The sequence below is a fragment of the Lynx rufus genome, unplaced genomic scaffold (assembly GCF_022079265.1).
Source record: "Lynx rufus isolate CCGP_SWC_20201006 ecotype Redwood Valley unplaced genomic scaffold, mLynRuf1.p SCAF_3, whole genome shotgun sequence".
Taxonomy (NCBI): domain Eukaryota; kingdom Metazoa; phylum Chordata; class Mammalia; order Carnivora; family Felidae; genus Lynx; species Lynx rufus.
In genome coordinates, this window is record NW_025814845.1 from 32,608,432 (window position 1) to 32,636,301 (window position 27,870).

Here is a 27,870-nt window from a genome sequence, read left to right on the forward strand (position 1 = left end):
CCTGCTAAGGGTACCTATTTGTTTCCACTGGAAGGCTCCGGAATCCCATTTTGGGACTGGCTCCTCTCCAAGCACACCCACACACCTGCCCTCATTCTTTCACAGACATACTCTGGGCAGGTACTTCTGGGCAAGAGGGTGGGATACAACAGTGGGTTCCTTCTGCAGGAAATTTTTATTTTAGAATGTACCCTTAGAGATTCTTCTTTGGATTCCCCCTCATCTTGTTTTCTCATTGTACCTCCTTTCCTTTTACTGGTATCTGTTTCTCCTAGACCCCGGCTGCCTGGCTATCATCAAGCCCCGAGTAATTAGCCATGGGGCCAGGAATCTAGAGTGGTGGTTTTCAGAGTCACCTGAAGGGCTTATTACACACAGATTTCTCATCGAGTAGGTCTGAGGTGAAGCCTGGGAATGTGCAATGGTAACATGCTCTGGGTTTGAGGACCTCACTACAACAACTGCTTTTTTAGAGCAAGCTTGACAACATTTTTCTGTGAAGGGACAGAGGGTAAATATTGTAGGGTTTGGGGCTTGCTGCAACTGCTCAATTCTGTCGTGGCATGAAAACAGCCAAAGACCATGTGTAACCAAGTCGGTGTAGCTGGGTTCCAATAAAACTTGATTTACAGAGCTAGGCAGTGGGTGCCTTTGGCCCTTGTGCTGGCGTTTGCAGACCCCTGGTGCAGAATGCTGTGAGCAGCCCATTTCTGCACTGGGTTCCACCCTGCCTGACTGCTCCGGATATTTCCTTGTCCAAATCTGACCATTCTTTCTTAGCCTGACCTCAGATCCTCTGGTCCCAATTCTCTCTTCTTGCAATCCCAAACTGCAGACAAAAATCTCTTAACTGTAATACAGGGCTACCGTCAGAGAAAAAGTGTTCTCCCCAAATGATCATATTACATATGCTATATGCTACCTTAAAAGTAAACAAAACATTTTCTGCAGGTACAAAAGAGACACATGGGGAAGAGATACCTTCTTTAGTCTGGGTGGCTCAAAAACCCAATCCCACATGAGTTAACACTTGACCTTAAATGAGGAATTAAGGCTGAGCCAGGGTGGGGGAAGGATGGGCAAAGGAATTCTAAACAGAAGAAATCACATGTGCAAAGGCAGAAAGTATGCAAAAGCATATTGTACTTGAGACGTTGCCATTCAGACAATATGGAAATAATACATGAAGCGAGGTGTGGTAGTGATTTACAGACTACTAATTTAGTAGGATTGTTCTAAGGATGAAATTGGATCAGTAGTCTCAAACTCTGAGTAGTAAGTTAGGAAAAAGATGGGGCTGGAAAAGCTGGTAGGGAATGGTAATGGAAGGGTCTGGGTGTTATGTGCAGGGTTCCAAAGGCAAAGGTTATTTGGAGAAGAGTTTTAGAAGAGGAACAGGATCAGATTTACATTCCAGAAAGTGTACTGGTGGCCAACTAGGGATGGATTAGGAAAAATAGAGGCCTTAAGACCAGTTAAGAGGCTATGGCAGTCCTCATTCTTTTCAGCTTGAAAATATGGCAATCCTGGAATATGGATGTGCTGGTGGGTATGTGATTCTTAGTCATTTTATAATGCTGGCTCACAAAGGTTGCCAGCGTCCTCTCTGTTCTGCATTCCACTGGTCAACATTCACTCTTGTAGTTTTTCTTCTCAACCTCGTTTAGCATACAACAATGGGGTTTTATTTTAAAAAGGAGGAGAATCTCATACTTCTTTCCTTCCAGTGTAAGTGGGGCTACAGAACGCTAGGACAAAGAGCATTAAATCACTGGAATGGCTCACTTGCCTGCTTCTGGAGAAATCATGCAACTGGTTAATTTTTCCAAGGCCAAGAAGTAGATTTTAACTTAGTGCTTTGTGAACCACGGAAATCATATTTGAGCTCTCATGCGGCCAAGGGCTTGCCAAATAAGGTCAGAATTCACACACCCAGCTGAAAGGAATCAGGATTTGAGAGGCGATTGGGTGTAGCCTGCAAAAACAACAGCCATCTTCTCTGGGCGAGAAGGCAGCAATACGCAGTGTGGAAAGCCTACCGCAAAAGGCTCGTCGTAAGAGATCTATCAGGCCAAAAAGGAGAAGCATGTAAACAGAGAAAGAGTACTAAGAAAACCTTAAGTACTTTAAATACGATTCCCAAGATGAGTTGAGGGAAAATCATGAAACACAAATTTCTACCTTCATTTTTAAGGAAAATGATGCACAGAGGTTATCTCGTTTACTATGGGGACATGTCCTAACAATGCCATGCCTCTCAAGTGCTGATCTGGTGATTAGGCAGCTACACGCTTGGTTACGTTTTATTTTTGAAGTTTGCCATATTTTACATACATTCTTGCTTTCTTCTAAACCACACCTACAGAATAACATATGGTTTATTAACATGGGATTTGGAATTAAGACCGAACTGGGATTTGAATCCCTGCTCCGCCAACCACTGGATATGTATCCCTCAGCAAGTAACTCTCCTAAGAATTTCTAAATCAGCAAGGTAAGGCCAATTAATACAGACTGAATAGGATCTTTCTGAGAAATGATCTCAAAACTTTTTTTTTTTTTTGAGTAGTATGTTAGGAAAAAATGTTGAGTGCTTACCTAGGACATTGTTCTGTTTTTGTATAACAAACTCTGTTAATATCAATAAATTCTGTACTTTGCAGAGTAAAGAGAAATTATAAAAAAGTTGAGATCAAATATAACTAGTAACAGAAGTTGTAACATTCTCTCACCCAATGGATCATTTCGTGTACTCCACTTTATAGGCCCTTTAACTAAGCAAGGGGACCTGGAACTTAGTAAATGCTCAAAAAGTGTCAGGTCTTAGTGGATGAGCTGACAGGCTGCAAATATTCTTAAGCAAACAGTAAAACAGGAAACTACTGGAATTTTAAACCATGAAATCACCAGTACATCATGTAAATTTTCATCTAGTACATTTCATTTTTTAGTACAAATGAAAGGGATATTTGCAGCCTCTAAGAATAGAAGTGGTAGTTTTATCTGAAAAAGCATTACATTCTAATACAGAAGTTACTGTGAACTTGGCAGTCATAAATGCTCAAGAAAAGTCCTGTTTTCCATTAAGTTTTATATTTTTCTAGGAATCCTCTAAACCACTCGTTGCCACGTGTTGCGAAGGGTGCTAGACTGTTGTGTTTAGTCACACTGTGTATCATGGTTGATCTATTTATCACACCACATCAAAGAAGTCTTCATGAAGTCCCAAAAATGTCAGCCACATTTGAGGGGGAAGTTAAGGAGATAATGTAAAAAAGGTCACTCCACCTCACGGTCCGACCTTGGGGACTCATCTCAGTGCTCGGGGCACTAAGCCCTGTCTGGAACTTCATTTTTCAGTTTACAAGTGCACTGCCTGTCTCCGCCCACTGAAACCGAAGAGAGGGATTTTTCTTGGTCCTTTTCCCTTGCTGTGCCCCAGATCCCAGAACTCAGCCCGCCATGTGTCCAGGCGTCTGCTGATGAATATTCTCAAACGTGTGCTTGTCACGTTCATAGGTTAAATAATTTAGGAAGTTTTCAAAATGGCTGTGACCACATTTCTACAGAATGCATTCTTTAGAATTATTAGCTCTTTTTTCCCCGACATATCCTTAAATTAATCCTTAGTGACAACACATGTGACACAAACATCCTCCATGTGAAGAAAACATGGACTACATACATTAGCAATAGGGGCCAGGCTTTCATTAGGCAAGCACCTACTAAATAAATTTAGCTTCTGAATAAATTATTTAACTGAATCGTTTATTTATTCATCAAATATTTATTCAGTAGTCAACATGGGCCAGACAGGCAGGCACTGGAAACACAGTGACGAATACGAGAAAAACAGTCCTTGCTCTCATGAGGCTTCAATCTAGTGGAGGGTACAGGTTACAGAAATCACAAAATGTGTGTAAAACATTGCTCTCTGATTCAAAGGAGAGCTAGATTGTCAAAGTTGCAGTGTTCTGATTACTCTTTTAAAAAAAAATTTTTTTTTAGCGTTTATTCAGTTTTGAGAGACAGAGAGAAACACAGCACGAATGGGGGAGGGGCAGAGAGAGAGGGAGACACAGAATCTGAAGCAGGCTCCAGGCTCTGAGTTGTCAGCGCAGAGCCCAACGCGGGGCTCAAACCCATGAACCGTGAGATCATGACCTGAGCCGAAGTCGGTCACTTAACCGACTGAGCCACCCAGGCACCCCTACCTTGATTACTCTCAAGCTCAGAAATGATCTTCTCTGAACCATAATCTATTAAACAAAACTGCATCAACTAAGTTGCTATTTTTTAAAAACATATTTCACAATCTATGCCTCATAACAGGAAGAAAAAAGAAACCACCAATTTGATCACCAGGGAAATACTGCTTCAATCACTGCCCACTATTATATCTCACTCTGTTTTCGGTTACTGCTCAAGATAAATAATTTGCTTTCATAAACACTAGATGCGATCAGTAGGTAATCTGTGCAATGCTAAAGATATAATTGCATTTCTCTATTGAAGCAAATAAATATAAAACGTTTTCAGAAATCTATATTTACCACGAAGGGACACCTTCCTATTTCAGCCAATGGTTTAATTAGAAAATCTTCCCTGATAAGATCAGAGCCCTCTGTACTATAAATTTTCAAGGGAACCCAGCAGCAGAGTATGAAGATGAGGCAAAAAAAAAAAAAAAAAAAATTGTTTTAGAAGGACGTTAGAATAAATGTAAAGTGACAGATCAAAGAACAAGGTGAGAAATTTCAGGGAAACCACTGCTAATGAAGCATAAAGCTCCATAATCATTCTGTTATTCTGTAATTTCTCCTGACCAAATACATACAAATGAGTTCTAAATGTTATTCTAAAAATCAGATTTTTAAAAATGCAGACCAGCGTAGTATAGGTGGTTTCATAATCTAAAATTACAAGTCCAAATACATGAATTGTTTTTCAAAAGAGCAAGGTTAAAGTACATAAAGCAAGTCAGGTATACTGTCTGAAGAAGGGGGAAACGAGGTTCTCAGAAGTGGTGGTAAAGACATGCAGAGATGTTACCGTCCATAAAATCCAAAGTGGTGCTACAATTCCCCTTCCTAAACCGGGTCAAGACACCTCAAGTATCTAATATGATTCTAATAATCCCTTTTGCATTTTAACCATGTGACTGACCCTTCTTGTTCCTGTACGATTTTGTCTTCCTAGGAATCAATGCTGCGTCTTGGCCTCTATTGGTAACAGAAAAAAGATGTTTCAGGAACATCTTGAAACAACCCATAGCATTAGAATTTCTTCTTTTTTTTTTTTAATCCTGAAAAGTTTACCATCTGAATACAAGGGTTGGAGTCCAAACCATGAGCAGAGATGATGCTGATATTTACAGATGGATGTAAAAGTCCTAAAACTTCTCCTCTAACGACAGTCAGTAGGGATAATGGTATCCAGAGGACTTTTTCAAATCTCTTATACATTCTTCTTTCCTATAGTGCCCTGGAGGAGGAAGGGGGTGCTTTCTAGTGCTCAGATTGCTGGGAAAGAAAAGTAACAAAGCACTGTGCCAAGGGACCAAAGTCATTATCTTCTTGGATGTTTTCGGTCTATTTGGATATTTTTTCAGCTTATGCTAGGAGTTACTGCACCCAAAGGAATAAGGTTTTAACTAAATTTCAAAAACTGAGTTACTTCTTTGAACAAACACTGGAGGGATAAGATAGTGAGTAGGGTTTAAAAGTACAATCTTGGGGCGCCTGGGTGGCGCAGTCGGTTAAGCGTCCGACTTCAGCCAGGTCACGATCTCGCGGTCCGGGAGTTCGAGCCCCGCGTCAGGCTCTGGGCTGATGGCTCAGAGCCTGGAGCCTGTTTCCGATTCTGTGTCTCCTTCTCTCTCTGCCCCTCCCCCGTTCATGCTCTGTCTCTCTCTGTCCCAAAAATAAATAAACGTTGAAAAAAAAAATTTTAAAAATAAAAAAAAAAATAAAAGTACAATCTTATTTATAAAATTTTCACTTATTTTGTAACATATTAAAAATATTCTCATTTTCAGGAAAAGCTCTACGAATCTTTCAAATTTTGAATGTCTTTAATGTAATACTACCATTAACATGTCAATGGCATTTTGCATCATTAATTCAAATATGTTCAGAAACCTCTTGTGCAGGGACCACAGTGATGATCTGGTTTTTCATTGAAAAGTGAAAAGCATTGAGGGGCACCTGGGTGGCTCAGTTGGTTAAGCATTCGACTCTTGATTTCAGCTCAGTCATGATCCCAGGGTCATGGAATTGAGCCCTGACTCTGGCTCCACACTGGGCGTGGAACCCGCTTAAGATTCTCTCTCCTTCTCCCTCTGCCCCTCTCCCCCGCTCATGTGCGTGCCCTCTTTCTTCCTAACAAAACTGAAAAGCTGAAAATCTATAGTATTTTGAGAAGCACATTTTCTAAAAATTTCACACACAGATGGAATATTATATGGTTTCAAAAGGTGCTCAGTGAAGCCCAGAATCATGAAAGGCTTCTCACTGACCATGATGAGGGCAAGGTGCTGAGGTTGAGGGGAGAGCCAATTTGGGGTTCCTCTCCACCCCTCCACCCTTAATCAGAGCAACTCTGCTTGTATCTCTTATACATATTATGATTCAGGCAATACTTTGTTTGCTAAATGGGTTTTGCTGTTAGAAGAAAGATTTAAAATTCACTATCTACATGCTAAGTCTAATATTGTGGTCCACCCCAAAAAACAGATTGCAATCACATAAAAAGAGACTACATAATCCACATGTCTCATTTAAAGTAGCCAAAGAACGCTATGGTGCCTCAGTCGGTTGAGCATCTGACTCTTGATGTGGGCTCAGATCATGATTCTAGGGTCGTGGGATCAAGCCCCTTTGGGCTCTGTGCTGAACATGGAGCCTGCTTAGAATTCTCTGTCTTCATCTATCTCTCTGCCCCTTTCCCCTGCTCATGCAGTCTCCAAAAATAAAAACAGATACAAAAATAAAAATTAAAAAAAATAAATAAAGTAGCCAAAGAAGAAGCCAAAAATGGTTGACCCTTAACATTATGACAGCTAAATGTAAAGCCAGGGCAATGTACCTGCAGGACCCGGGCTCTGCCATGTTGAAACCTGCCTCAGTAGGGTGGTTTTAATGACAATCACCCACAATTCCTACTGAACACTCACCCCAGCGATTTTAACCCAGAATGCAAGCTCAGACCAAGGAAGCAGTGATATCACCCTGACTCTAGATACATTAAAAATCCTAGAGTCTTCAAATGATTAGGGATGGGAAAAGTATTTTCAGAAAAATAACTCTTCGTTACAGAGACTCTTCAGTATTATTGTGCCTGTTCTTTTTCCCTAAAAAAAATCTCTGACCTCTTTTAACTGGTAAAATAATCTTTTGGGGTTCATTTTATTTTTTATTATTTAAAAAATTTTAAATGTTTATTTTTGAGAAAGGCAGAGACAGAGCATAAGCAAGGGAGGGGCAGAGAGAGAGAGGGAGACACAGAATCCAAAGCAGTTTCTAGGCTCTGAGCTGCCAGCATACAGCCTGACACGGTGTTCGAACCCATGATCCAGGAGATCATGACCCGAACCTAAATTGGATGCTTAATTGACTGAGCTGCCCAGGAGCCCCGGAGTTCATTTTAAAACTTATGTCTCTGGAGCTACCGTTGGACCAAGCTTGTGGGTCACCATTTCGGGTTCCTTCCGAATTCCCTACTTAAGGAATTTGTTCAGACCATGATGCTCAGGTCCTCCACTGAGGGAGTGTTCCTTATTTGCCTGTGCTTCCCCAATACCTAACACCTATTAGCAGCCTAATTAAAGTTAATGAAATAAACACCTGAGTGGAATTATGGTTTTAGGGATAGGGATGGACACAGAAATCCAGCCCTTATTTGGAAACTGGCTGAGCAAGGGAACCAATCCTTTCACCTTTCTGGTTCTTAGATTTTTCAATAAAACTTAGAGACCATGGCTTATCAGAAAGTAAAAAGGAATTAGCTATCAATCTCCTTTTCATTCATTTTAGGAAAGAGGCAGTCAGAGGGAGGCATCTGTATGTGTAAGCTAAAAATATACATATACATGTAATGCATTTCCCAGACAAGTTAAATTTTTCCGTGTGACTCACGATCACCATCTGCTGGAGAAAGGTTGAACTTCTATTTCATTTAAAAGATGGAAGTCCCAAGGCTTTTAATACCAGATATTACACTTACTACACACACACACACACACACACACACACACACACCCACCCACCCACCCAACTGCAACAACTGTTAAACCTATAAAACCTAATCTATAAACTCTAGGGAGTTCAGAGTAAAACTGTTATTAGGCATGTTAAACATTCAACTCCAGAATTTTCTACAGTATGCTTTATGCAGAAACAACATTTAATGGTTAGAATCCATTTTCAAATATTTTATTGTAACTTCTTATATATTAATTCTATCACATTACCATGGAGGTAAAGGCTACATTATTATTCAGGCTGTGTACAAAAGGAGGCAGGAGAAAAGTTATTTCCAAACGTATTTCCAAACGTTAGTTTTTTTGTTCTTAGTCCTCAAAACAATAAGAAAAAAACAACAGATTAAAAACCCAAACCATTAGTACTGTAGGAAACATGTAACTTTGGCTGGAGAGATTGAAAGAGATTATGGTCATGGCATTGTAAATAATAAAGTATTTTATTTTACCACATTATGTCCCAAAGACATAATCATATATAAATATGTTAGGGAAAAAAAGAGAGGGAGAGAGACTTATTCAACAACTTAACTGATAACAAGCTGTGTGTGTGCTTCTAAAGCTGGGGGGTAGATGGGTATTAAGTTGGAAGGTACCATATATGCTATCACAAGTCTTCTGAGAAACAAGCAAGATACAAAAATAAGTTCAAATGCAAGGAATGTATGAGAAAAAACTAGCTTCTAAAGTGATCACAGTCCACTGAGGAGACAGGAGAACACTATCTCGAGTCACAAATGGCCACTGTATACAACAGAGAAAACCACCTGCAGCTGGGGCATGACATTCCCCAGTATTATACACAGAGGCAGCATATGGGAGCAGAAAGGGGAAGGAGGCATCAGTGGGGCTAACCGCCTTTCAGACAGGAAGTGCCAGAGAGCAAACTGTTTGAAAAAGAGGAAGGAGTAAAAAAATGTCAACTTTTACTAACCTGCAGGCAAGATCCAGTAAGCTGAAGCTAACAGACAAACCAGATTCTATGTAGTACAAACATGAATACAGTCAAGGAATTATGCAGTAAAGAAGTTATTTGATGGAAAGTGAAAGGTTAGAATGAAGATACCTGAGTGGCTAAGAGCATGGACTTTGGAGCCAGAATGAGGATTCTGGCTCACCCTCTTATGAACTGTGTAATCTCAACCAAATCACTTAACCTCTCTGTTTCCTTGATTTCTTCATCTGTGAAACTGGAGTCATTAACATTACCTGCCTCCAAGGGATGTTGTGAGGACTAGTTAACAGATTCAAGGGCTACAAAGGCATTTGGCACACGGTAAGTACTACACAAATATGTTTGCCATTCTTAATTAAGGACGTGAGATTTCTTGCTACTTATAAAGCAGCGATCATAGTGTATCCATTGCTTTTTGGCTGAATAGCCTTGGTTTCCTTATCTGTAAAATAAGAGTATTTTTGGTTGTGACACAAATGAGGGATGTTTGTATATGTATGCATACGTGTGTGTGTGTGTGCGTGTGTGTGTGTGTGTGTGCATACACACAATGAATAGCCAGGTATAAGCACTGAATTGTTCACTTATGTCTTCTTCATTATTAGGTATAGAGCCACACAAGCTGTATTTTTACATTATTTTGTATTACATATTATAAATCTTCATTTATATACATATATACATATATACATATTCAGGCTGTGTACAAAATGAGGCAGGAGAAAAGTTATTTCCAAACGTATTTCCACATATACATATATATGTATGTATACATATATACACATATATATACACACACATATACATATATATACACATACACATGTAGTGTATGTAACTTGTGTGCACGTGTGTGTGGAGGAGGGCATGCTTATCTTCAATGATGCGGAAGCAATAGTGTACATTGGCAAGAAGACAGCTAAATTAGCCTAACTCCAATCCAAAATTATATAAAAAAGAGAAGGTCTACACAAAGTAATTCCAGAGACTTTTCGGCAAAAGTTTTAACCATAATTAATATCTGTTGATGCTTCGACCCGAGGAGATTCAACAGTGAATGGTGTGTCAAAATGTTCTGATCTTTATTTATTGGCTCCTGAAAAGACTGAAGTTTTCTGGAAACCAAATTTTCTGTATGAGCAAAATGGTCTTTCACATACCTTTTCAATTAACTCATAACTCTCTTCGAGTTTGAGCAGTCTGTTCTGCACGGATGTGGATGCACGCTGATAGACGGCTCGCCACTCCTGAAAGTCGCTCTCTGAGATCTCAGCCACGGCAAAACATAAAGTTCGTAATCCTGAAAAAAGGCAGCATATATCCCCCCAACACCAAATAAGATTTTATTCAGAAGTAGGACCCTTCCATTTTTATATAAATAAGTCTTATTTTGAAAAGACTGGCTCAATTCAAACAATATGTTGAAGTCTGATTCAGTTGTGACACCACTTTAGTGTAAAATGGGTATTCGTGCTCCCCTCACCTTAAACCGGCACCCTGCTTCTGATCCCTAGCTCTTTCGATACATCCTTTGTGCCTTTCCCAAAGTGACTTTTCCAACATCCAAATCTTATCAGATTATTCCTTTTTTGAGATCTTTCAATTATTCCCCGGGATAAAGTCCAAACCCCCAAATCCGGCTCACTTACCCTGTACCAATTGTCTTCAACCTCCTTCTCTGCCATTTACCTCCTACACACCAGGGTCTCTGCACACGCTGGTCACTTTTTCCCCCTTTCACCCCCTCCAACTCCCTCAACTGTCTGCCTTGCATCTGCCTTAAGACTCAGTTCGTAACGTCATCTCTCGGAAGCATTCTCCTCTCACTCAGACCCCACAGGCAGAAATCCCCAAACACACCTATGGTGTGAATGACAATGTTTCATACTGTTTTTCTTGTGGATTTCCTGTATTAGTGTCCAGATCCTGGAGGGAAGGGGCCCTGAGTTCTTCATACCTCTAACTCTAGTATTGGGCACAGTAGCTGGCTTGTAGATGCTTCATAGATGCTTATGAGGAAAAAGAGGGACCCCAATGGGGTCTCCTAGGAAAGCCATGTGCCTCATACAGGGATATATACTTGTATTTATTATTGTTCTTTATCACCATAAAAGTGTAGTATAAAGAGTCTAAAAGACCTGAGGGATAGTGACAAAACAAAAGTACTCATCAGAAACACCCTAGGAAAACAACCGAATCTGATGTTTGAGATGACCTACTCCTCGTGATCAGTGTCTATCAATTTCATAACTCACTTGGAAACCACCTTCAGCCAAACAAAAAACAAAAAACGGTGGATTGGAACAAGGAAGAAGCAAAAGCATTTGTCAGCCAGGACAAATGCAGTTAATTGGGTTCCTGAGAAGACAACACCCTCACTCAAAGTCATTAACTCATAGAATAACGAGGTGCTAGTGACCGCAAGCCAAATAAAATATGACCAGGGAACATGTCAGAAATAAGAAGCAGAGAACATAAAGTGCCCAGAGGACTCTATCTTCCAAGAAAGGAGTAGGGTTGTCCATTGCCAGCTCACGGAGAGTAGAAGCTAAATCTTTGGGGCCATATTAGGACATGTTTTTCTCTTTTGGAAATTTGGCTGAAGACTTACTCTGGGGTAGCCATGGAGTAAAAGCGATGTTCAGCCCAGGGCCAGAAAGAATAGGGTGGAGGTGAAGACCAAGAAAACTTAAATTTGTCTAGGAGCTGGACTATCCTCGTATCATAACCAGAGAAGAGAGAGATGTTCCCTCAACCCTCCTCCAGAAAAAGAACCTGGGCAGGATGCTGGCTAGGTTGTACCCACCGAGCCCAGCTGAGGATGCGCCTTGAGGAATCTGAACTCTATGAACAGGAGTGTCTCCATGCTCTTGCATTTTTGGAGAGCTGGGAGAAGGTTCTTTATGCCCTTGCTTTTCAAAACCTCGTGCTTTTTAAAACATTCCTATCTTTTTGCAGCTTTTGGATTAAGAGGAAAAAGGATTTGATCAGAGGTCAGGCTTGCTGCATTTGGTGACCGTTGTAGCTGAAGCAGACAAGAGTGAAACCTTAGATGGGAGATTTAGATACAGCTCTGACTACTCTGTTAAGTTCAGAGATAAGGCTCTACAAATTCTTGTAGTAACAGACCCTACTGTTTAAGGACTCTCGAGTCCTCCCATCTAATCTAGATCATTCCCCTAGACTATGCACTGCTCTGCTATACAGATCATATGTTTCAGGAGGACACAGAGACAGGACTCAACATGTTTAGATCCCAAGCCTCACACAGAGCCTGTCATGTGGTAGGGGCCTAAGAAGTCTTGAGTTAAAACTATACTGAATAACTATTCTTATAGCCATATAGGCTTATTTTTCTCCTCTTTCTTATTCAGACTAGCATAGCCAGTTGTTTTGTTTGTTTCTCTTCCTTCTACACTGCTAGAGATACAACATATTTATAATGTGAATAGTACCCATTCTAAAAAGTGAACAGATTTATAGGCCCTATACCCCCAAAACTTGGGGGCTAAGTCTCTCAAAATTTTAATACAGAAAAGCAAGCAAAAATAATAGGAACAGCATATAGTATAATCTAAATTATCAACATTAATTGTTCTCTTACTTTAGGAATTTCTAAGTCAAGAAACAACAATCTTGCAAGACACCAGAAGTATTTGATTTCTTTTTATTTTAATCATGCTGTATTGCTGTATTATACTCACCTTCTGTAGCAAACTGCTCTAAATGTTTTAGGGTAATTTCTTTGTATTTTGAAGTCTCTGCCAGTCGATCATAAATTACAGTGTCCTCGAAAACAAACAGAAGGTAGAATGCAATTAAAGTAAGCATCTTGAGCTTAATGAACATTAATGTTGGCAGCATTATTAGCAGCAAATCAGTATAAAAACAAGCAATCACTTTGAGCATTAATTTTATTTATTTTTTTTATTTTAAAAAAAAAATTTTTTTTTCAATGTTTTATTTTATTTTTGGGACAGAGAGAGACAGAGCATGAATGGGGGAGGGGCAGAGAGAGAGGGAGACACAGAATCGGAAACAGGCTCCAGGCTCTGAGCAGTCAGCACAGAGCCCGACGCGGGGCTCGAACTCACGGACCGCGAGATCGTGACCTGGCTGAAGTCGGACGCTTAACCGACTGCGCCACCCAGGCGCCCCTGAGCATTAATTTTAAAGCACAAAATATTTTTTGCCTAATAACACTGTTTCCCTAGTGACACTAAGAAATAAGGTTTGAGTCATATATTTTCATCTTTCTCCTTTCTGAATACATCCGTAGTTACTCCAGTGATCAACATTTCATATTCTAGCAGTACCTCACTTATCTTGCAAGATCTTCCCCAACCCTGAAGGTAGGGCAGGATGCTGCAGTGTTCCTGGGTGCCACAGGGAAAAATGGTCCAGTACTCAAAAAGTTTGGGAAGTGCTGGGCTGAACGAAGCTTGCCCTGTAGGAATACTTAGAGCCCTTAAAATGCTAATGTGAACAGATGTCTAAGGGGGCCATGTGGTATGTTCCCCAGACTCATTCACTACGGAGCCCGGGCTAGGGATTAGGGCATCTCTATGGGGCTGGTGCTCACAGAGAACAAACTTTGAGAAACACAAGGCCAAATCCACTGAGAGGGTTGGTGGGTATGATAAGCAGAATTCTGAACAAATCTAGCATTGCCTGATAGCTGAATATTTCTGATTGTGTCACTTTATCTTCTGAAAGCTCAATTAACTTAGTCTGTAAAATGCAATTACTGGATTATCTTTAAAGTGCCTTTTGGCGTGAATGTTGTGCACCACTTACAGTTCTCTGATTTTTGCCCCTTTATAAATTGCTTATTGTTCCTTTAGTTATTCCTCAGCTTGGATTTAATGTTTTAAGAATTTTAGTGTTTGGCCTTCATGGTTTTATTAGACTAGGAAAAAATAAATCATTTACCTGCAATTACTTTCTCAGTGGTATTACCCATTTTGGGGTCTCCAGTCTCAGGGCTGAGATTTGGAAGGAGGCTAATGGAGTATGATTTAGAACCCTTGAGAGAAACAAGAACTTAGTGACCTCAGGACAGATGGAATATTCCAGGCCCCAATTATGAATTTCTTTTCATTCTTTAGTGGTGGAATAGGAAGGGGGGGGCAAAGCAAAAGGAAATGGTAATTTCCCCTCATGGTTCCTTTCTAGGAATGAAAGGTATAACTTGTGAAATCTATTTTTTTCCAGAGGCTAATGACTTTTTCAAAGAAATTAAATAGGCTGCTTTGAAACTAAGAAAATCTTTTGAAAAATTAAAGTCACGAAAACCAAAGTGATAAGGAAGATTAAATTCTGCAACGTAGCCAAATTTTCTTTCTTTTTTTTTTTTTTTAAATCTTTTTTTTTAACATTTATTTATTTTTGAGACAGAGAGACAGAGCATGAACAGGGGAGGGGCAGAGAGAGAGGGAGACACAGAATCTGAAACAGGCTCCAGGCTCTGAGCTGTCAGCACAGAGCCCGACGCGGGGCTTGAACTCACGGACCATGAGATCATGACCTGAGCCGAAGTCAGACGCTTAACCGACCAAGCCACCCAGGCGCCCCGTAGCCAAATTTTCTAGCGGAAGACACTGATGTCCAAAATAGAATTTTCTATCTTTTTATGGTATCAAGGAACGCAAGAGACAGAATATACATGAATTATATGGTATGTTTTTAAACGATAGTCACAACTGGCCATGCTTACCTGTCAGAAATACATGAAGATCAACTTTTTACCCAGAGTAATGCTCATTAATTCAGAGAGCTACATCAAGTATATGGTACGTGGTTAGGACCAAAAAGGTTTCTTCACAGAACGAAAGTGTGTGCACCCTTAGGATCGGATTAGAACCTACTGAGTCTACATTTATAGAAAATCCTAACTGGATTTACTTATCTGGTGTCCTAGCCCCTCAGCAAGGTAAGATCAGAAAACAGTGCAAGAGGGGATGTTCCTGGAGTGCACGGCACAGATTCCAGGTGTTTATGTGAAGAGTCTACAGCTTCAAGATGAATAACTCATCTTAGGTCGATTTTCACTTGAAAAGTTGTTTTCCTGTTCATCTTTTATTTTTTTAATTATTAGTATTAAAAAAAATTTTTTTTAACGTTTATTGATTATTGAAAGAAAGAGAGAGACAGAGCATGAGCATGGGAGGGGCCAAGAGATGGGGAGACACAGAATCTGAAGCAGGCTCCAGGCTCTGAACTGTCAGCACAGAGCCCCACACAGGGCTTGAACTCACAAACCGAGAGATCATGACCTGAGTCAAAGTCAGACGCTTCACAGACTGAGCCACCCAGGCACCCCTATAGGCGCCCCCTACTGGAATAGCATTTTTATTTTCTTGAATAAATTAAGATTTTATTCGTGTCGATATAACTTTTTAAAAATAGGCTACTATTGCAGACATAAACTGTATATTGTATACTTTTCCTTTTTTTTCATTTAAAATTAAAAAAGCAAGGCAACTTCATTGCAGAAAACCTGGAAAAGAAAAAAAAATAAACCATCCATATCCACACACACAGAGAACCACCATCTCTCTGTGCTGTATTCTAGATGAACTCTTCAGTGCTGTCTTCCAATTCACTGACTCCACCCCTGCCCCTTCCACTCTGTTTAGAGTTTATTCCATTTAGTGATGTTTTCTCTTGATTGTTTAGGACTTCCAATTTAGCTTACACGTACCCCCACCCCTCAACCCCAATTTCTTTTTGATTAAAAATAGTTGTTGTTGTTGTTTTTTTTTTAAATCATGTTGAGCTCTAAGCATCCTTGGTCAGACCTGTCTGTACAAATGATTTCACCTGGAGTGAATTCGTGTCCAGTGGTTGATTGACATGCTTGTTCTCTCTTCGGCATTAGACTTACCTCATGTGTCCCTAAGTTTTGCTCTCACTCTCTCCCTGTTTGTGTGTACCCCAATCTGATGGTTTTATATACCCCCCCCAGCAGAGTTGGTATGAGCTTTTCTTAGTCTCTTCTCATAATTAGGAACCTCATCACTGTCTCATGCATCAAAGAGGCTCCCATCCACATTTTACAGAAAGTACTATTTGCCCCCATTGTCTCACAGAAACCAAACTCCAACCACTGCTCCCCAATCCTGATTAAATCTCTCTTTTTAGATCCTCTAACTCTTCACTTTTAGCCTCTTCTTTTCATGTAATATCTCCTTACAAGATCTCATCAATCCTCTGCTTTTAGTTTCCAGCTATACTTGTTAACTCCTAAATCTGTATCAGCACCCTAGATTCCTTCCCCTGTATAATCCAAACATCTCTGCCTCATGGCCCAGATGTAGTTCCCAACCCTCTATCATGGGACGTGGTACCACTTCGTCTACCCAGTTAAGTTGAAATTGGATAACAATCCTAGATCATGGTTTCCCTCATCACCCACATGTAATCAGTTACTAAGTCCTAAATCTCCACCCTCTCAATCCTCTCTATAACTGTCTTGGTTCAGATCCTCATCAACTCTTGGGACAATAGCATCAACTGGTAACTCTGTATGCATCTCTTTTCTGCCTTAAGCCATCTTCCTAAATGGCATCAGAACAATTCAGAAAAAAATACAAGTTCGTGAGCATGAAAATAATGCATGACCTAATGCATGCTCACCTTGCCAGCCTTGAATTCTGCTATTCCCTGCCAAACTGTGTGCAGTTCTCAAGTGTACCTTGCTGTTTTACATATTTCTGCCTTTTTAGCATTCGGCGGCATTTCACAGCCAACTTGGTTGGGAGTGAGGGGAAACAATGCAATAAGCAAGTTAATGTATACAAACTCTCCATGATTATACAAAAAGGAAATCCAGTGTTTTTATAGTTATTCAGTGCTTTAACTCCCCAAAGGCTCTAGATGGATGATTACTCAAAACTAAGAATGGAAGGATGTAAGTTGAGTGTAAACTGAACACATATCAATCATTCCCTTATCACTAAATACTACCCTTGGAATGTGGGAGAGCTTTAAAGTATACCTCAATATTGTATACTAGTCTTCTCTTTATATATATTTTCCTGACTAGGCTCAGCTCCTGACAAGTGTTGGGTCTTATCTTCCTTTTTCCAAAATCCAGCTGAAAGGCTGGTAGATAAAGTGCACACAATGAATAAATGTTACTTGTTTCAGTCAACAACCGGAGGAATTCTAAACCTAAATTTATGAGACGTCACGAAATAATTCTACCAAAATGCTTTAAAAACACGGCATTCAAAATTGCATTTCAATGCTTTAAAACCAAGGCATTGAAAAACATTTTCAACAAAAATTTAAGTAATAAGCTTTAGCTTCCTAATAAGTTCAGTTTCCAGGTTTCATTCAATAAATCAAGGTTGCAATTATATTTAAAATTGGAAAGTTCTAAGTTGGTAAGTTATCTGACTAGTCCAAGTAGATTAGGTGTCCAGAAAGGATAATTCAGAAGAAAAATGCTAATTTTAAGAAGAAAAAGTGGCTCTGGTCCGTAGACCCCTTATTTAGATTTCTATGAGTATAAACATATTTTAACTAGGAAAATTCACTTCGAATGACAAATTACTATTTTTGTCAATATAACCTGCCAATATACAAAAGCCAACCAATAGTCAGAAATTCAACAAATAGTAATGACCATATGATGAAAATTACAGCAGTCACTGTGATCCAATTTTTCCCCATGTTTCTATGGTCTTTAAAAAAATTAGATTCAAACTGGTGTGGATCATTACATTTCTAATACAATTTCAAAGCATTTTCTACTTTAATTGTCTTCTAACGTATTTTATAATATAAACCTCAAATATTATGTATCAAAAATTGAATTATATACATAACCTAGGCCAAATTTTTTCAAAGCACCAAATTTACCCAGAAGGAATTCCGCATTTCACCAGAAGAGGCTGAACACTATTACTATAAAACACCAAGGAAAGTGGATGTCAGCAACTTTATGCTAAACATCTGTGTTACATTTCCATAGCAGAATGCTGAACGTATACATTATAAACCGTCATAAATCAAAACTGTTAAAGACAAAAATAAAAACTTACAGCTCCTTTGCAGTAAAGTCGTAATTTCCCGGATGGAGTGCGAACAATCACTGACATTCTTTTTCTAGCGCTGAAAGAAAGAGGTTTTCCATAATGTGTCATCATACTGAGAATATGCATATATATGTTTGTCATGCCTCACGTATTTTAACGCTCACAGTGAAAAAATAAATGTGACCAAATTATGAGTCCTATCCTTCCACATACACAAACTGTCCCCTGGGTGTATGGCTGGGTATCTTTGAAAGTTACATCACGTCTTTTTAAGGCACCAGGGTACCATCCACTGCCCTAAAGGAATAATTTACAAAATGGATCCCAGGAAGCATGCAAGAGTTAGTACCCACTTGAGCAGAAGAGAGTTCTGGCTCAATGTTTTAAGATTTAAAAAATATTAAAGTCAGTGTCTTTTAAGAGGAATTGTATGTTACAGCTTTAAATATAAACAGAAATAATAATCTATGTTAAATATATACCCAAACCACACAGAAAGGCAAACACTGGCACTTAAAAACTGACTTATGCATTCACAATGATTGTTTTTCAATGATTACTAGCAAACCACTGGCATCATGTAAAAAGCCCAATTTATATGACAAAGCTAAGCTAATGAGCACAAGCATTTTAACACCGCGTTGGCGATATAAAAATGGTAGTCAAACACACAGCATCTTGCACTGCATTTGCAAAGACATAGCAAATGACACTGAATAGAAGTGGCACAGACTGCATAAGATATACCTCATTTAGAAACAAGCGCATATAAGCATTCTCTCCAGAAATGAGGGAGAAGAAGGACTTCTCAAGGGTCTGTATCTATTTGTTTACCTTACAATATTCTGCTACGAACTGAGGTGAGTCCAATATAAGGAGCAGTTAGATATGGTATCCTAGCATACCACACAGTCAGGAGTTTCTTTCTGAGGTATCTAGAAATATTTAGTCTTCTGTTTCTCCATCTAGAATCCCCACTGTATTAGTACCTCCGATCGCTGTCCCTGTGCTTTGGGAATACATTCAATTGGGCCCTCTCCGTAATGACATTGAATAGTCTATATTCTGTCTCAGCCCTTCTTGGTGCCTCCTTAATCCAACTTTAATGAGATGGTCCCAAACTCATCAACTTTTCTGCTCCTTTCTTCTCCTGGCAAAACTCACAATCCTGGGCAAATGGGAATGCTTTCTGTGGCACCACAGTAGATGGACATAGTTGGAGAAAAGTCACCCTGCCACCGAGTTTAGGAAATCCAAGATATCCATGTCACCTGGGTGCTCACTACTGTTCAGCAACATGTCACCTTTTTCTAATAAACTTGCTCTCTATCTGCAGGATTTGGAACACCTTCTCCCTTCTCCAAGTCTCTAATGAACCCTTGTACTCCGGATCCTTTGAATTTTTGCAATTCACCTTGATGAAAGCTACAGACAAAAAAATCTCTGTTCTTTTTGCCATTAACACCTACACATTTATCTGCTGGGCATCATCCTCTCTGCCTCTTTTCCTGACAATGGAGGAAGTATTTCTTTTCTTATCAGAGGACTTCCTTTCACATGTGAACCTCCTCTCTCACTCTTCTTCCTCAGTAACCTCACTCCTCAAGCTATGCTGCCCTCCCAAGTCTGCGTCTTCCACTTCTAGACTGGGTCCTCCTCATCAGTTGCACATGTTTGAGTCTCTCTCCTACAAAACTCAGCCCAAAGAATGTGCCCCAAGAGAGCCACATCCCCATTCACAACTCAACCCCAAACAACTGCTACACGCATGGTCTCCACCTATATCCCCTGAATGCCCCCCCCCCCATCACTGCCACCTGACTTCTCTCTTGACCTTCCCACTGAGTGGCTAAATTCAGCATATACTTTCCACCTTCAGCTCACCTAACCTCGCTGCAGTCTCTGACACAGAAGACCACGGTCACCTTGAAATCCACCTCTTCTCCTGGCTCTATGCAGTTATCCTCTCTTTATCCTCTACCTCTCTAACCACAAAGTAGTTTCTTTTGCAGATTCCTCTTCTTCTAATCAACCCTTAGAAGTTGGGGTTAGTCGTAGAGCAATCCTCAGCCTTTCTTATTTCTCTCATTCTGTATTTTATATCTAAGAGATCCAACTCATTTCTTTGGCTTTAATTATTTGAGAGAGAGAGAGAGAGAGAGAGAGAGAGAGAGAGAGAGAGAGAGAGAGAGAGAGAGAAAGCCTATTTACAGGCCAACAAGAACCAAATTTATATTTCAATCATAGGCTTCTCTTTTATGTTCCAGGCCCTCATATCCATGGCCTGTCCCACCACCTCCATCCGTATATCTCAGGGGCATCTCCAACGTAATGATTCAAACATCTCATCCCGCACATCTATTCCTATATCTGCCATCTGTATAAACGGCACCTCTACCTACTCAGCTGTTTACGCCAGAGGCTCTAACCCCTTCCTCCTTTCTTCTTCCACCTCCAATCCACCCCAAAGGCCCCCTGACATTCTTCCAGAAGGTATCTGGATTCTATCAACTTCACTTTCTTTGCACTACCATCATCCTAGTCTGAACCACTAATGTTTTTCCCAGAGCCTCTTTTAATACCACCATAGCCACTTCTCTCACTTTTATCCTTACGCCTGCCCCATCGCTGCATCCTGATAGATCTGAAACCCCTGACCGTGCTTTATTTTTCCTCGTGATGCTTCCAGGTATGTGTTAATAAACAAACATACCCAAATGCTAATGATATACTATTTATAGTATCTTGTGGATATAATGCAAGTGGACTTAGCAAAAACAGTCACTTTGACATGAAAAAAAGAGGCCAGGAATAGATATATATCTATATATAGATATATAGATAAATGCTCTATTATACTCATCCAACTTCTCATGCATTTTCCCTTGAGCCTTTCAGCACATACAAGTAAAGAGAGCAGTGTTTAAATAATACATTAGACAGACCCCATTATTTTTTATATTAAACACTGGCATGTGGTTACTCCCAACCAAGATAGCAACCAAAGCTGGCATAGAAAAGGAAATGACTTTTTTTCCCAGTAAGTTACAAGTGTTTCTATTTATTTATTTTAGTTTTTACTTAAATTCCAGTTAACATACAGTGTATTATTAGTTTCAAATGTAAAATTTAGTGACTCAGCACTTCCATTCAATACTCAGTGCTCATGACAAATGCATCCCTTAATCTCCACCACTTATTTCACCTATCCCCCACCACCCCTCCCCTCTGTAACTGTAATCAGTTTGTTCTTCTTAGTTAAGAGTCTGTTTCTTGGTTTTCATCTCTTTTTTCCTCTATGATCGTTTGCTTTGTTTCTTATACTGCACATGAGTGAAATCATATGGTGTTTGTCTTTCTCTAACTTATTTCACTTAGCAAAATACTCTCTTGCTCCATCCACCTTGTTACAAATAGCAAGATTTTGTTCTTTTTTATGGTTGAGTAATATTCCATTGTGTATGTATATCACATCTTTACCCATTCATCAGTCAATGTACATTGGGTTCTTTCCATAATTTGGCTATTGTTGATAATGCTGCTATAAACATCAGGGTGCATGTATCCCTTTGAGTTGGTATTTCTGTATCCTTTGGGTAAATATCTAGTAGTGCAATTGCTGGATCGTAGGGTAGTTCTATTTTTAACTTTTTGAGGAACCTCCATAATGTAGGAAATGCCTTTTCTAGTCAGTGAGTGTATAAGCTTGCCTTATGTAGGAGAAAGTTCAAAGATTTGGGTAAACTCTTATTTCCTTGAAGAGCAGTGTTACCTCCTGGCCGTGGCCTAACCTTAAGTGCCCTGTTAATGGTGATGCAATCTTTAAAAACCATCCTGTTAACTGAGGCCTATTTGCCCTAAGAATGTAGGTTAGGAAACTCCATAGTCATGAAGAAATAAAAAAGCCAAAATCACGGAGATATCACTGATTATCATTAGAAGGCATCTATTATTTGACCTTAAGAAATAAAGTAGGATAATCTCTTTGATTTCTGCTTTTCCCTACTAGATGGTAACTGGTTTTATACCTAATGGAGGGATGGATATGGTTTCTGAAATCTCAAAGATAATTAGATACAATGAACACAGAATTAGACTGCTGGGTTCTTGACTCTGATTCATCTTCACTACACATAAATCCTAGTGCATCTAAGTATAATGTTTCCAGATCACCAGCCATGGGACTCTTGGTCCTATACTCCACAGTTGTGATGCAGACCAGCTATGTTCAAAAATATTTTTACACTGCCTCCAGGAGTCATGTCCTGCAATACTCTGAAGATGGGTGTTTATGACTTATTGGCAGCTGTGACAATTATAAACTACACTGATGATTTTAGTATTTTGTCTAAATAAATTTAGCTAAATAAATAAAGCACACTCCTAGTTATTTAAAAGAGAAAAACAAAAATGTATATAATTTCATCTCACAGATATAAATCACAGAGCAGCTGTTTTACCTGGTGAATTCCAGAACATTGAGCAATTCGTATCTTTCTTCTTGCCCCAACTAGAAGAAAAGGAATACGTGATTATATCAGGTTGGAAGTATCTTTGGCTTTTTGGAAATAAACCCTATGCATGAAGTTTTACTGTAAAAAATAGCACAAACAAAGCATCCCTTCTGAATATATCCTCTTTAATTGAATTTATTAACTTTCAGGTTAAGATGGAAGACTGAACATATGCATTTAATTTCTGTCTATCCCAAAGTCTCACTAAAACTAGACTAAACACTTAAAAAAAGGAAAAAAAAAAAACAAAAACAAAACAAACCTTATAATGGCAGGAAAGTCAGAAAGAGGACAACAGCACCAGAAATTTGCAAGCTAGAACACAGATCAATGAATGGTATCTTAGCAGATACAAGAAGGCTGAATGCTATAGTGGTCATGGGAAAGGCTGACAATCCACTTGATTTATACCACATAATCCTTAAATGGTTTAAGGATGTGAGAAAGCAGAGAGCTCTAGAATTCTGAGACCAAAGAGGGGCCTAAAATGGGAAGAACTGGGTAGGAGCCACTTGAAAAGCAGCTCTCAGCACTGGCCCATCCTTTTGTCTAGAAGCTGACTGGCACAGCTTAAGATACATTGTGCACTGCGATCATATTCATATTAAATGCTGGGTCCCAATACCCATAGCTACTCAGCCAGACCTTCCCAGGCAGAAATTGCAACATTACTCTTTGGGGAATTCAATAAGCCCAAGAGAAGCCTTACAGGTACAGACACTATGACTTCCCAAACAAATCCCCCCAGACCACCCTAGAGTAAAGCTCAGTGTAGACAAATACCCCTGTAGGCTCAGAACTGTCACAACAGCTTTCAAATTCCTCATTCTGAACCATAAGATTAACAGACATCTAAGGACACTAACATGGAACAGAGATATCAAAAACAAACAGATAAAAGCAATTTCAAGGAAAAAGAATTCAAAACCAAATTTCAAGTTGACCTGCAGAGTTTCAGGGTTGGGTTTCCTGATGGGCACAAGAGGCTCCTGAGCAGCCTGAATGTCTCTTCACTTAGTTTCAAAACCAGACTGAAGTGCTTTGTCATATGATTCATATGTGGCATTTTCTGTTCTATTACTGGAACCGGATAACTGTGCCTTTCTGGTGGCATAAAACTTTTTTTGCAGTGTTATATACCTTTGGAAATCCTGCTGCATTAGCCAGTACATGCTTTTTAATGGGACCCATGAAGAAAATGTCTAAAACAATGAGACTGTTTGTAATAATTCTTATGTTTTTAGGATTCATATTTATACCCTGGCTACTGCTCTTTGGTAGTATAGGAGGAAACTGGCCTTATTATTCTGCATATTGCAATGTGTGTCAAAGACCTGGTAGAGTCTACCATACATTCCATATGAAGGGATACGGTAATTAAATGCCATTCTTTTCTCCTAAGTAGAAAATGAGAAAACTTAGGAAAAGAACATTTAGAAGTTGATTAGCTTTTGGTGAAGTACATTTTCTCCCAAAACTATAATCACTACAAAGCAACTGCAGTGACAGTTTGAGACCATTTTATATTTCGGAAAAATCTGTAGTTTAAATGCTTGTAAATGCTTTGTAATTAAATGCTTTGTTAAATGCTTGTAAAATTTTTTTAGATGGAAATTTCAAAAAACTGTCATTATTCCTCTGAGAGAAGTAATATATGTATTATATTCATGAAAGAAGAACAGGATACTATTAAAAAAGAAGTATCGAGAGAACAAAAAAGCTTCTTGAAACCAAAAACATGATAGAAGAAATAAAAAAAAATGAGTAGAAGACTGAGAAGATAAAGTTGATGAACAGTTTCAAAAAGTAGAGAAGGGAAAGACATGAAAAGCAGAAGACAAAAGTTAAAGATTACTTCAAGAATTCTAAAAAGAGAAAGTAGGTTGGGAAGAGGGAAGGAAAATGGAAAAATTTTCCAGAATTTAATTTTCCAAATGTAAAAAAAGGGTCCACCAGTGCTCAGGACAAAGGGTTAAAAATACTCCCGGTAGGGTACACTTTTATGAAATAGCCCAACTCTTGGAAGAGAGAAGTTCCTGGAATCTTCTAGAATGTGGGGGAGAGGGCAGGGGCAAGCCATAAAACCTGTGGAATCATAATGGCTTCTGATTTCTCAGTTAGGTGTACTGGAAACCGGAAATATAGTGGAGCAGTCAAAATTCCTAAGGAAAATAATTTCTATCCTGGAATTCTATATTTATTCAGACTATCTAAATAAATAAATTACTCCCTATGTATCTCTTCCAGAAAGTCACTAAAGAATGTATTCCACAAAAGTAAAAGAGTAAACCAAGAGCAAGGAAGACATAGGATTTAGGAAAAAAAGATCTAACACAGAATAGAGGTAAACAAAGTCCCCAGGAAGGGGTGCCTGGGTGGCTCAGTCAGCTGAACATTCGACACTGGCCCAGGTCTCACGATCGTGGGTTCGAGCCCCGCATCAGGCTCTGCACTGACAGCTTGGAGCCTGGAGCCTGTTTCAGATTCTGTGTCTCCCTCTCTCTCTGCCCCTCCCCCACTCATGCTCTGTCTCTCAAAAATAAAATAAAACATTAAAAAAAATTGAAAAAAAAAAAAAAAAAAAAAAAAAGAAAGAAAGTCCCCAGGAAGACAACAAACCAATTCCAGGATGACAACTGTGAACAGAATGGTGACCCATCAACTAGTGTATCTGAGATCCTGAGAGTCAGGAGCTGGACTTATGGAGGACTATCACTACTATGTCCTCTGCTTTGAGAATGACTTTTTAACCTGAAGAAACAAACAAATGTATCCCATCAAAACAAGGAAGTTCACGAAGAAGATCTGAGATACAGGAAATAGTTCAAAATGGAAGAAAATCAAAAGAAAATCTACAAAACCCAAGTGTTGTAGAAGCAGGTCTTAGATGACACTGGCACAGACCAAAAAGAATGATGAATTTCTAGAGGGATGGGGAGGTCTCAAGGTAAGAACTGCCAACTGACAGATTACATGGTGTGGCTGTACTGATAAGAGTGTACCAAGAAGGTATGGCAACAATCACTAATAGGTTAAAAAAAAATAAATAAGGCAATTGAAAAAAGATAAGGGACTTATCTTTCGGAAATAAAGGAAACATTATTTTCAGGAAATAATTTATAACAGGAAAAACAAAAAGAGAAAAAAATTCCTGAATACAATAATGTTCAACTATGAACACTGGTACAGGCATAATAACAAACATTAAATGATGATTTTTTAATGAGATGCAACTTACATACAATGAAGTATGCAGACTTTAAACGTATAGGTCAGTGAAAACTGTCATTTGACAATGGTACAGTTGTGGAACCACCCCAATCGAGATAGAGAACATTCCCATCACCCCATAAACTGCTGTGCCCTCCTCCAATCCATTTCCTCCCTGACTCTGAGGCAATCACTGTTCTGAATTCTATCCCCACGATCACTTTTGCTGATCTTGAGCTGTATATATATGTGTGTGTGTGTCTTTTTTTTTTTTTTTTTAAATTTAGGGAGAGAGTGTGTGAGCAGGGGAGATGGGCAGAGGAAGAGGGAGAGATAGAGAGAATCTTAAGCAGGTTCCACACTCAGTGCAGAGCCCGACATGGGGCTCAACCCCAGGACTCTGGGATCATGACCTGAGCTGAAATCAAGAGTTGGACGCTCAACCAACTGAGCCACCCAGGTGCCCCTTGAGCTGCATATAAATGAAACTAGAGAGCATGTATGCCTTTGTGTCTAGCCTCTTCTGCTTCAACATAGTGTTTTTGAGATTTACCCATGTTGTTGATGAATCAATAATTCCCTCCTTTTTACTGTTTGGATATTCCATTGTATGTGTATGTCACAATTTGTTTACCCGTTCTCCTGTTGATGGACGTTTGGTTTGTTTCCACTGTTTGACTACTCTGAATAAAGCTGCCATGAACATTCCATTAGATGTCTGGGGACACATGCTTTCATTTCTCCTGGGTCATTATGAGTGATGAGTACCATTGCTGGGTCAGGTGCACGTTTACCTGTGTTAGAAAACTCTAAGGGTTTTTCCAAAGGTCTTGTGCCGTTTAACATATCGACTAACATATGGATGCTCCACTTGCGCCACATTCTCATCGACATATGGTGCTGCCAGTGTTTTTAATTTTAGCCTTTTTGGTGGGTATATAGCATCTCACTGTGATTTTAATTTGAATTTCACTGTTCACTAATGATTTTTTTTTTTTAATGTGCTCACTGGCCATTCATATATCTTCTTTTGCGAAATGTCTGTTCAAGTCTTTTGCCTATTTTTTTTTTTTTTAATTTTTTTTTTTCAACGTTTATTTATTTTTCGGACAGAGAGAGACAGAGCATGAACGGGGGAGGGGCAGAGAGAGAGGGAGACACAGAATCGGAAACAGGCTCCAGGCTCTGAGCCATCAGCCCAGAGCCTGATGCGGGGCTCGAACTCACGGACCGCGAGATCGTGACCTGGCTGAAGTCGGCGCTTAACCGACTGCGCCACCCAGGCGCCCCTTTTGCCTATTTTAAAAATTGGGTCTGAATACCTGTTTAACTAAAAACTGTCATGTAACTACAGTAATATCAGGAAGGGATAGTGAATCAAGAGAGATAAATCCTCATTTAACCTAACAGAAGACAAAGTCAGTAGATAGGTTTAAAAGTGAAGAATCAAGACCTATATCATTAATCCCATATGCTTTTGAAAATATGAGATTTTTACATGCCTGAAGAAAGAGATATGGCTGCTTCTGGAGGAGGGGATTAGAGTAAGGAACGTCTATTTTATTATGATCCTTTGATATGATTTGATCTTTGAAGTTATGCATATGTCATTCCTTTGATGAAAAAGAGACTTAAAAATAAGAACTTACAGAATCTATAATCACTGAGTCAGGTGTTCTTCCAGTGAAAACAAAATTCAGTTGTTTGGCTGCTCTGACCAGTGCTCCCTCATCTGTTTTAGGAAAACAAATGAAAGCAAATACATGGTGAGATGAAAAATTATCCCCAGTACAAGAGAAATACATTATTGTAATATATTTTCTGTTTAATTTTAAAAGAATTAAAATTCTGTTTATTCTGGTCCCTGTTATTGAAATCCATTTCTTT

General features: G+C 39.3%; 1 protein-coding gene across 4 annotated transcripts in view; it reads right to left on the reverse strand.

Moving 5' to 3' along the window:
• The window catches only part of ATP8A1 (ATPase phospholipid transporting 8A1), a 233,808-nt gene that overhangs the window by 100,922 nt on the left and 105,016 nt on the right, over positions 1 to 27,870 (reverse strand). For all 4 annotated transcript variants that reach the window (XM_047092415.1, XM_047092413.1, XM_047092412.1 and 1 more), the window contains 5 exons: positions 27,633 to 27,715; positions 22,720 to 22,769; positions 18,266 to 18,335; positions 12,920 to 13,004; positions 10,376 to 10,515 (listed from right to left, as the gene is read on the reverse strand). In XM_047092415.1, coding sequence (XP_046948371.1) covers positions 10,376 to 10,515; positions 12,920 to 13,004; positions 18,266 to 18,335; positions 22,720 to 22,769; positions 27,633 to 27,715 — 428 coding nt within the window. The remainder of the gene's footprint in view (positions 1 to 10,375; positions 10,516 to 12,919; positions 13,005 to 18,265; positions 18,336 to 22,719; positions 22,770 to 27,632; positions 27,716 to 27,870) is intronic.